The sequence below is a fragment of the Eulemur rufifrons genome, chromosome 5, assembly GCF_041146395.1.
Source record: "Eulemur rufifrons isolate Redbay chromosome 5, OSU_ERuf_1, whole genome shotgun sequence".
Taxonomy (NCBI): Eukaryota; Metazoa; Chordata; class Mammalia; order Primates; family Lemuridae; genus Eulemur; species Eulemur rufifrons.
In genome coordinates, this window is record NC_090987.1 from 30,289,978 (window position 1) to 30,301,256 (window position 11,279).

Below are 11,279 nucleotides of genomic sequence, written 5' to 3' on the forward strand. Positions count from 1 at the left end.
CTTTAACTTTGTTCTATAGTCAGATTGTTTGAATACTGTAATAAAAGTATGTCATCCACATCTCAACTTGTTTCATGGAAACATTTAGAAACAAAATAAGACCCAATGTATTTCTTTTTGTTCTGAGCACATGGAGATATGTAAATATATTGCTCTTTTAATATATAATTAGCAGGATACTCACCATTAGTATTGGGCAAAAAAGATAAGCAGAGAGCCAGAGCGAATCCATTTCCAAAGTTTAAGGTTTGAAGGCATGTTACTAAGAAATAATAAAAAACACCATGAACAACTGCCTCTGAGCTTATCCATCTAAAGAGGCTGGGTAGCATTGTCACAACCCAAGGTATTAACAGAGAAATGAGAAAAGCCACTCCTGAGCCCCCACTAACCACATGAAGTTAAATGGACACAGCTTAACAATGTTACAGAGAACAAAATGATTTATATCAAATGGCTTAGAATTACATTGTCAAACAATTTGGTATAGAGGAATTTCAAAAAAGTACAAATGAAACAAAAATTGAGATTAGAACTATAGCATTTTTAAAGTTGCTTGAAAGTTTGAAAAAATTATATATACACTCTTCTAGTTATCATTCATTTGATGACTAGTATTTCATTTCTCTGGATTATAAGGTCTCCAGGCCTACCTTCTGAATCCTTTTTAGACCAGAGTCTAACAGTAGAATCTGAAGCTGCAGAAACTATCAGTGTGTGTAACGCAGCATCTGATGTCCTCCTCTGGTAAACAGCATGTACTGCATAAATAGGTCCTTCATGGCCTTGGAGATGGACTGCTTTTAAAAGCTGAATCAGAAAGAATGACAGAAGCAGTATGATAAAAAAAGAACCATCTGTTTCACCTCTATTTAACTGGAATCACAGTAAAGATACCAATAAAATGCCTGACCCAGAAATATGTCCTCTAAGTTGAGGAGAATAACACTTTCAAGAAGTCTGTCTGGGCCGGGCGCGGTGGCTCACGCCTGTAATCCTAGCACTCTGGGAGGCCGAGGTGGGCGGATCGTTTGAGCTCAGGAGTTCAAGACCAGCCTGAGCAAGAGCGAGACCCCATCTCTACTAAAAATAGAAAGAAATTAGCTGGACAGCTAAAAATATATATAGAAAAAATTAGCCGGGCATGGTGGCGCATGCCTGTAGTCCCAGCTACTCGGGAGGCTGAGACAGGAGGACCGCTTGAGCTCAGGAGTTTGAGGTTGCTGTGAGCTAGGCTGACGCCACGGCACTCACTCTAGCCTGGGCAACAGAGTGAGACTCTGTCTCAAAAAAAAAAAAAAAAAAAGAAGTCTGTCTGACCATACTAACAATACATAAAATGTGCATACTCTGACTCAGCAATCTCACATCTAAGAATGTATCTGAGGAGATAATAGTCCTAATACAAAAAATATTAAAGACAAAGAAGATTATTTACCACTGACTGTTTATAATAGTGAAAAACTGGAATCAACCTAAAATTATTAATGGGGAACTGATTAAATTATTACAGACATACTATTATATTATATTGTGGTAAATAAAAAGGATAATGTAGATAAATGTATGCTTATTACCACAGCAAGATGTCCACGACACTGACATTTTTGAAGAATACTGGACAGCTTTGTGGAATGTTCCTCCTTTGGGATTAGTCTGATGCTTCCTCGTGAACAGATTCAGGATATACATTTTGACAGCATTACTATATAAGTGCATCACATCATGAGGCACATGATGTCAGTCTGTCCCAATTTTAGTGACGTTAACCTTCATATTTAGTAAAGGTGGTGTATGCCAGGGTTTTTCACTGTGAAGTTAACATTTTTTTTTTTTTTTGGTGATAATATCTGAGGATCCTTTGGGATTGAGTAAATATTCTAGTCCCCATCAAACTTTTACCCAAGTACTTTTAGCATCCACCCATGATATCTGCCTAAATCAAGTATGGCTGCAAAATAGAAAAACAGCAAGGAGAAGTAGAAAATCCTATTTGCTTATCAAGTCTATCTGCTTGCCATGCAAGATTATTCCCTCTGGCATCCTTTCTGCTGATGTTTTGGGTCTCTTTTTTAGAATTTCAAATGTGTGAGGTTCCACCATTGCTTTTGAAAAGTATCTTCTATAAATTGTCTGCTGAAATAGGATGTTCCTTAAATATCTCCTCAGTTGTTTTCCCAATTACTTAAGCAGAACTGTGTCACTCAAGAAGGTAATTAATACTTGCACACACTATCTTCCTTTAGCATTAACCTTTGACTGCAATAAAAAGAAAAGAGGGAGGCAAAAACAAAACAAAACAAAACAAAAAAACCTTTGCTTTGAAAAAACATTTAAGTTGGACATGATAGGGTACACCTGTAGTCTCAGATACTTAACAGGCTAAGGCAGAAGGATTGCCTGAGCTAGAAGTTCAAGGCTGTAATGTGCAATGATTGTGCCTGTGAATAGCCACTGCACTCCAGCCTGGACAATATAGTAAGACCCTGCCTCAAAATAAAAAAAATTTTTTAACCCCAGATACAGTATAATCTCTTATGTGTAATTATACACACATAACTAGAGATCTGGACTGACATTTATCAGGGAGTTGAACTCTGCTCAGATTTTGTAGTTTTTTTTCCTTCTTTATTATCCCTTGAAAACTTAAATCTGCTGAAAGTTTGAAAGTAATCATTTCATGTCTTTCAGCAGGGTTATAGTTGAATGAGAGAATTTTAAGAAACACAAACAAAACAGAAGAAATCTCTCAAATTCACCAGTTTGTTAAGAAACAATGTTCACTACTCAAAGACTCAAATCTCTCATTATACCAGCTTTGAATTATTTCCTTTTTATAGCAGTCAAGGTGCATTGAGCATCTGTGTGCACAGAAATGCATATGGTAAGGTACATTTAAGCCCTACGGAGGTTATAATGTGTGGCCCCATCCCCTAAATCCTCTTATTCCCTTCCTCCATCTTTCATGCCTTTCATCCTCCTTTTCTTCCCCTCCCTAAGTGTGCTGACTGCCATTAGATGCTTAGCCTGCAATCCTCTCCACTGACAACACTGAGCAAAGACTCTTGTAAGTCTCACCTCAAGGCTCAAGGCCTCAAAAATGAGTCCTCAAATACCGTCTGGATTCCTCTGCCAAGATCAGTCCCAGTAAGAACCAGGCTTACCACATTCCTCCACTTTGATGTTCTTGTTCAAGACTAAGTGGCTCCAAAATCCTACCTCCACATCTGTACTCTCTTTCTTAGGACAAGTATGGGTGTCCAGCCAGCAATTCAAATGACATGTCTACAACTGAAGTCCACATCTTCCCTCCTACTTGCCTGTTTTTCTTTTTAAGAAGCACCTTTCTCAAGGCCCAAAACTAGAATCCCATCAATTTTGATTACTACCCATTTTGATTCCCTACCCACCAGCTCCCCACTCCTTTGACAACTACCTAGTCAATGCCAAAATCATTTTTCCTTCAAAAATACACCCCATATCCCTTCCTTCATATTTTTTCCTATTCTAATTTGGCACACTGGTGTCAGATTAATCTCTTGATAGCCATACTCCTGAGCTTAGAAATCATCAATGACTTCCAAATGCCTACTAATAAATAAAAGACTCTTCAAATTCCCACATGATCTCCTATTCTACTTCTCTAGCATTACTGCCCATACCATATCACCATATTTCCAAAACTGTGTTCCTCAGAGTTCCAAGGATGCTAAGAGATTTAAAAGGGGGAAAAAGGTTCAGACATGTAGTAAGTTTGGGAAAAGCTAGATTTTTTTCTACCTGGAACCCCCAACCCCTTTAATTTCTCCCAAGACAATCATCCTACAGTTTAAGACCAAATTCAAAGGCCAACTCTTAAATATCTTCTAAACTCTCATAGTACTATGGTTGTGGTGCAGCAAGTTAGAACACCTACCCACAGAACCACCATTATATTTCAGTTACTCAAACACATTTTGCCTTCAAAACTATTAATACACACTTGCTTATAGAAGGATTCTGTCTTATCTATATCTTCTGCATGGCAGATGTTCAAATATCTAATGCACTAACCTTTCATTTTTAATCTTTGCTTACAACTAGAAACAACGTAAATCTCTATCAATAGAGGCCCATTCCACACCATGCATTGCATATAACATCACTCAGCACTATGTAAATCTATACCTATGTGGCAAAAGCTGCCCTATTATAACACAGTAGTATTAATTTTTACTATCATTGAAAACAGATCAGCCCATATGAGAATAGTTTAAAAATTATTCCAAAATGACAGCAAATTCACAGAAATGGTTGGTAGCATATGAATAAGGCAGCAGAAATTAGAGGGAAGAGTACAGGGTCTGTAAAGTACAGAAGATACACCATCTGGGTTCCTCATAAGGAAGAATCAGGAAACTTCCTAAAAGAAGCACACAGCTGAAATGAGAAAAAAAATTGAAAGTAAAAGTAGAAGGCCAGGCTTGGTGGCTCACACCTATGGTCCTAGCTACTCAGGAGGCTGAGGCAGGGGGATCGACTGAGCCCAGGAGTTTGAGGTTGCTGTGAGCTACACTCTAAACTGGGGAACAGAGAGAGACTCAGAATCAATCAATCAATAGAAAAAAGTAGATATCAGTCATTTCCTATAATTATAAACATATCTACCCACCTGATTATTCTTTATCTCCCAGTGAATCACTTGATTATCAGATCCTCCAGAAACTAATTCAGTAGAAGGAACTGAAAAAAATTACATCTCAGTTAGTATTTGTTCATTTCATTTTCTCAGCTATTTTTAAAAATTTCAAAGCTACAGGGCCTGGCACGGTGGCTCATGTCTTTAATCCTAGCACTTAGGGATGCCAAGGTGGGAGGATTGGTTGAGGACAGGAGTGCAAGACCAGCGTGGGCAACAGAGCAAGACCCCATCTCTACAAATAATAAAAAAATTAGCTGGGCATAGTGGGGCATCTCTGTGGTCTCAGCTGCTTGGGAGGCTGAGGTAGGAGGATCCCTTGAGCCCAGGAGTTCCAGGCTGCAATGAGCTACAATTGCACCACTATACTCTACAGAGTGAGACCCTGTCTCTAAAAAAATAAATAAATAAAATAAAAAATAAATTAATTAAAAAATAAAAATTTCAAAGCTACAGAAAAGATGTAAGAACAACACCCCTATATCCTTTACCTAGATTCACAAATGGTAACATTTTGCAAAATTTGCTTAATATCTTGCTTTCTATATATGCATGTATAACTTTTAGGGGGGGCAAACTATTTAAAAGTAAGTTGTAGACATTTGTGATCACTGATCCTCAAAGACCACATACTTCCTAAGAACTAGAACATTCTCCCACATTATCACAATATAATTATCACATTCAAGAATTTTAACTTTATGTTGGGCATACTGGCTCAAGCCTGTAATCCCTGGACTCTGGGAGGACTGCTTGAGGCCAGGAGTTTGAGACCAGCCTGGGCAACATATTGAGACCTCATCTTTACAAATAAAGAAAGAAAGAATTTTAACATTGATACACTGTTATATAACATACAGTACACATTACAATTTCCCAAATTGTCCCAGGAATATCTTTTATAATTCTTTTTGTTTGGGATTCAGAATCGAAGGGTCACTCCTTGCACATTTGGTTCTCACATGTTTTTAGTCTCCTTTAATCTACAATAGTTTCCCAGTCCTCCCTTTTTTGAGACAATGACAGTGCAAGACAGCTGTGTTTTGCAGAATATCCCTCAGTCTGGACTTGTCTGATTATTTCCTCAGGATTACATTCAAGCTAACTTACGGCACGTATAACATTATATGAAACATTATAGTCTACTGTTGCTACCAAGTATGACTTATTTTAGACACATACTTCAAAATAGTTCTTTTAAACATTTAAAACTTCTTGGTAATATCAGAAGTAAAAGGAGTTAGTACCCAAAAAGGTGGAAATAACCTAACATAATTTGGGTTTGGATTCCATTTATTTGTTTCTTCTGGCTTATGTGCTAGATATTTAGGGGAAACAGCTGGGGGATAGTCTAAAGAGCATTAGATTTGTATTCAGCGGTCCTAGATTTATGTCCTAACTCTGCTGCCAGCCAGTTGTGATCTTGGGCTTCCAATGTCTTCATGCATCACAGAAATTAAGTCACTTACCTAACTATATGATTTTAAGAATGACTACAATATACTGTGCAGTTATCAGGGGGTAATTAAAATAAGAAAAAAAAGAAAAAAACAAAACAAAAAAAAAGAATGACCACGATAAAGTACATAAAAGTAGTATGTTAAAAATCAGAAATCTTAAAATTATGAAACGGTATTATTAAAATGTTACATATGATGTATAAGGGGTTAGAAAGGCTACCTGAATTATCTGGCAGTAGGGCCCTCCCTATTTTTAAAGGAAATCAATCATAATAGTTATAGATTACAATAATACACAAACGATTCACTTTATGTAACCTCACTTTTAAAGGGAAGATAAAATACATAAGCCCAAATTAATATTTTATAATAAATCCCTATACTGACAGTTAAGTAGCCTTTGATGTCATGTGGTGGCAATTAATATAATTACAATTGTGTTTTATTATTCACACTAACAGCCACCCCTTGTACCATTTAATGGTTTTTATTGACCTAATATGTGACTAATCCTACATTACCAGCTGAGACAAGTAGCTTATTAAACTTTTTTTAAACATCGCATACAAAATCATAGCAAAATCTCACTAATTTCAGGAAATTGTGCATTTGTGCCTGGCTCAGAATGCTTTCAATAAATGTTTATGAAATGAAAAATAAAATTAATTCAGAATCCATAACAATGCTACAGTAGGTATATTTAAGATACTTGAGGAAGTATCATAGAGTTTGGGGAGGTAAGGTAACCAATACGTTAATTAAAAATTCAAGGCTGGGCATGGTGGCTCACACCTGTAATCCTAGCACTCTGGGAGGTTGAGGCGGGAGGACTGCTTGAGGTCAGGGGTTCGAGACCAGCCTGAGCAAGAGCGAGACCCTGTCTCTACCAAAAAAAAATAGAAAGAAATTAGCCAAACAACTACAAGTAGAAAAAATTAGCCAGGCACAGTGGTGCGTGCCTGTAGTTCCAGCTACCCGGGAGGCTGAGGCAGGAGGATCGCTTGAGGAGTTTGAGGTTGCTGTGAGCTAGGCTGACGCCATGGCACTCTAGCCCAGGCAACAGAGTGAGACTCTGTCTCAAAAAAAAAAAAAATCTCTAAAAGTCCCCTGATCTAGTCCAATCCTTTACTTTTCAGATGTTACTAAGGTACAAACTAGGGCCGACAGAGATGCAATGTCTTGCCTAAAAAAAGTAATAACTTGTCTATGGCACAAACATAGAAGCTGAGTCTTCTAAATCGCAACCTCAGCCTAGGCCCTGCTTACAGGTTTTCCACCAAAGGCTATGGGCAATTTGCAGGGAAGAGGGTATCTTGCCAGAGTCAAGGGCTCCCTCTACCCTCACCCTAAGCACTGCAGTGTTATCTATGCTGCAACTGCTATAAAGTAAAAATACAGATCAGATATTTTCACTGGACATACCATTTTTCTTCTATTTTTCAACTATAAAACATCAGATAAGGAAATGCTAAATTAAGAGAAGTGATGACAAAAATATGGCTAACCACTAAACAATTGAGATCAGCTTTAATAATCAGGTGAATACTTACAGCCATCCTGTTTACAAATCCACTGTATGCAATTGACTCGGGCAGTGTGACCATTCAGGTTGGTAACAACAATCCTTTTCTTTAGAGAAGAAAATACCAGTTAGTAAATTAAAACTTATCCTATAGAGGAATTAATTAGTAAAAATCAGATTTCAGTGTTTTGACACTAATAAAAAGATCAAGATTACATCAAACAGATTTGCCTTCTTTAATTCATAGCAATTAAGAAACTTTTAACTATGGCTTAAGCCATCAATGCACTCTGAATCGGCCCTGCCTTTCTAGATACTCTCCACAGTCCCAGCATCCTGTCCTCTCATCACACTGAGCTCTCTGGTCTTCATCTGCCTAGTTCTGCTCACCCTTCCCCAGTGTTCACATCCTTCTCACCTGGGCAGCCTGTCTAGACACACTAGGCTAGACAAGCAGCCTCTTCCTAGTGCTCCCACAGGTCTCAGGGCCCACTTCTACCATGCTGGGAGCAATCTGAGGGTTTCATTGATGAAAATCCTTTGAAACAATTCATGATTAGTGGATACAAATTCATGGCTCACTTTGCATGCCATGGCTGACCAGGTGGTGGGTTCTTCAGCCCCACTGGTACAATGTTACAAGGCCACAACTACAAAGGTCTTTATACATCAGATCCCTGTAGGGCCTATCACCAGGTTCCCCCACAGACCCTCAGCCTGCTGTTTTCACTAACATCACCCCACACTTGAGCTTCCATACTTCACTCTCTACTAAACATTTTAACTCTGTGAGTACTGTGCCCTCCTCTTTATAGCCTTTTTCTCTATTTGTTGCCAAAAGCACTGGCTTCGTATCTGCCCACTAGAATTCTCATGGTGAGAAAAAGGAACAGAGACAAATGTGTATAAACTAATGTATTTCACACATGGGTTGAAGGTGAGAAACAATTTACTCTATTTCATCATCTCTCTCATTAAACTGAGAATTCCTTGATGAGCAAGAGTTATCACTCATTATCTTTGTGTCATCACCCAGCCCTAGGCTGGCCCATAGAGAGTCCTCAAAAATTTGCTCAATGAGCATCATTCCCAAAGCTTTATTTTGGCATTTGACATGCTCTTACTGCTATATTTAAGTAAATGCCCAACCAGCAAATATTTAACAAAGTACTTCCTAGGTTCAATACTTCTTTGGTGATAGAAGTTTACCCTTGGTTACATCTGCTTTCTCACGCCATTCAAGAATACATGGCAATTAAAAAGAAACAAAAACTGAGAAGACACAAGCATGGTCAAGACCGGGGAAGGTGGATAAAAATATTTCATATATAAATCTGAATCTGGGTGTGTGAGAGAATAAGAGTGAGTAAGTCAATGTGTGCGGGGGGGGGGGGGGGCGCACTGGGAAAAAAAAAGAAATTAAATCTGGATCTGCAAAGGGTGTTGAGGATAATGGAATTTTTAATTAAATTGACAAAACAGTATAAGAAACACGTATAGTCATCTCCTGCGGTGCATTTTAATTTTCAGCATTTTATTTTTTATACTGAGGCCCTTTTTGAGATGCAACACAAACTATATCGTCCTAAATTAGCTTGTGGGAATGGGGTCATAATGAACTCTGGGGAGTACGCAAAAACTATTCACTTCAGTAGGGAAAAGGCAAGAAAATAATTAACTGGGTTAAGTCCGGGCAAGCCCTGCCTTATAACCAGTGCTTAGGAACCCCTTTCCCTATGCCCCTTCCCCCAAATTGGCACTTCATTTAAAATGCCCATTCCCGTAGCAAAAATACAGGTAACCTTTCTTTGAAATTTAACACAACAAAAGTTCATTAACCAACACTGGAGTGAGATACAGAAAGGAGGCAGAATCTGTGGGATGATGGCTTTAATCCACACTTAAATTTCAATTCTTTTAAACCCCAAAGTGACTTCTTAAAAGTCCTACAGTTCCAGGCGGGGCGCGGTGGCTCATGCCTGTAATCCTAGCACTCTGGGAGGCCGAGGTGGATGGATCGTTTGAGCTCAGGAGTTCGAGACCAGCCTGAGCAAGAGCGAGACCCCATCTCTACTAAAAATAGAAAGAAATTATATGGACAGCTAAAAATATATATATATAGAAAAAATTAGCCAGGCATGGTGGTGCACGCCTGTAGTCCCAGCTACTCGGGAGGCTGAGACAGGAGGATCCCTTGAGCTCAGGAGTTTGAGGTTGCTGTGAGTGAGGCTGACGCCACGGCACTCACTCTAGCCTGGGCAACAGAGTGAGACTCTGTCTCAAAAAAAAAAAAAAAAAAGTACTACAGTTCCCAAGAAAGGCTTCAAGTAAGATTCTCATACGGGGGCGGGGGTGGTGACTCACGCCTGTAATCCTAGCACTCTGGGAGGCTGAGGCGGGAGGATCTCTTGAGCTCAGGAGTTCGAGACCAGCCTGAGCAAGAGCGAGACCCGTCTCTACTAAAAATAGAAAGAAATTAGCTCGACAACTAAAAATGTATCTATAAGAAAAAAATTAGCCGGGCATGGTGGCGCATGCCTGTAGTCCCAGTTACTTGGGAGGCCGAGGTAGTAGGATTGCTTGAGCCCAGGAGTTTGAGGTTGCTGTGAGCTAGGCTGACGCCACAGCACTCACTCTAGCCCAGGCAACAGAGCGACTCTGTCTCAAAAAAAAAAAAAAAAAACAAGATTCTCATACAGGTTTCAGCGTGGGGCTGACGGCAGGACTGACAGGCAGGACGTGGGCCGCGATGACCCTAGGCTGACGCCACGCGCCTGACCACGAGGGGCGAGTCCAGCGCGCCCACGGGAGACTCTTGGCTCAACCCAGACCAGCCTCTTAGGTCTGGGGCGGCAACTACAGCCCGCCCCGAGCACGCCCTGAAGCACAAGGGGTCGGGCATCCAGGCGCTGCTCTTACCAGAGGGTCATAAAGCACCACAGAGCAGGAAGTACCGAAGGCCAGAAGTCCTCCGGACCCGGAGCTCCAGCTCAGGACTCCCCGCACCCGGTTTGGGCAGCAAAACACGTGAGAAGTCTCCAGCACGGGTGCCACCATGTTGCTGGCTGGTCAGCCGCCCAGACCCAGACGGGCACTTCCGCCCTCAGAACGGAACTACTAGTGTGGCCGCTACTCCTACGGGCTAGATATCCGGTCCGCGTTTCGGAGGCGGCCGAGGGTGGGACTCGGGCGGCCCCGCCCCGGCTGGTGTGGCTCTCCATCAAACGCTCTAACCCCCAGCGCAGGGCCAAGCCAGGCCTCTACCGCAAGTGCGAAGCCCGACCAGAGTAGCTCGGGACCCTCCAGAAGACCCCGGGGCTCGTGTGCAGGGCGGCGTCAAGAATATCCCGTTGCCCCTTACGGCCTGGCTCCCAGCAGCGGACGGGGCTGGCCTGGGGGGGGGGGCCTTCGCGAGAGAGTCTCGGGCCTGAGAGCAGCGCAGGGACGCGAAGTGGGTCAAAGAAAGAACCTCCAACTACTCACCCTCCACTTGGACCGCGTCACTGTCTCCCGCCCTTGCGCGGCCCGCGGCTTCAGCGAACACGCGGAAAGCGGATGAGTCTAGGGGGACTGGATTCCGGAGTCGCACTGCGCATGCCCCGCAGTCATGGCAGAAGGA

General features: G+C 41.1%; 1 protein-coding gene across 6 annotated transcripts in view; it reads right to left on the reverse strand.

Moving 5' to 3' along the window:
• ELP2 (elongator acetyltransferase complex subunit 2) overlaps positions 1-10,780 on the reverse strand; it is a 36,883-nt gene extending 26,103 nt beyond the window's left edge. For 3 of the 6 annotated variants that reach the window (XM_069468100.1, XM_069468101.1, XM_069468096.1), the window contains exons 1-5: positions 10,580-10,780; positions 7,689-7,767; positions 4,652-4,722; positions 654-810; positions 185-262 (exon numbers count right to left, since the gene is read on the reverse strand). In XM_069468100.1, coding sequence (XP_069324201.1) covers positions 185-262; positions 654-810; positions 4,652-4,722; positions 7,689-7,767; positions 10,580-10,717 — 523 coding nt within the window. In that variant the 5' untranslated portion in view covers positions 10,718-10,780. The remainder of the gene's footprint in view (positions 1-184; positions 263-653; positions 811-4,651; positions 4,723-7,688; positions 7,768-10,579) is intronic. The other 3 variants (XM_069468102.1, XM_069468103.1, XM_069468097.1) reach the window with 1 other exon arrangement.
• Positions 10,781-11,279: the final 499 nt, after the last annotated feature.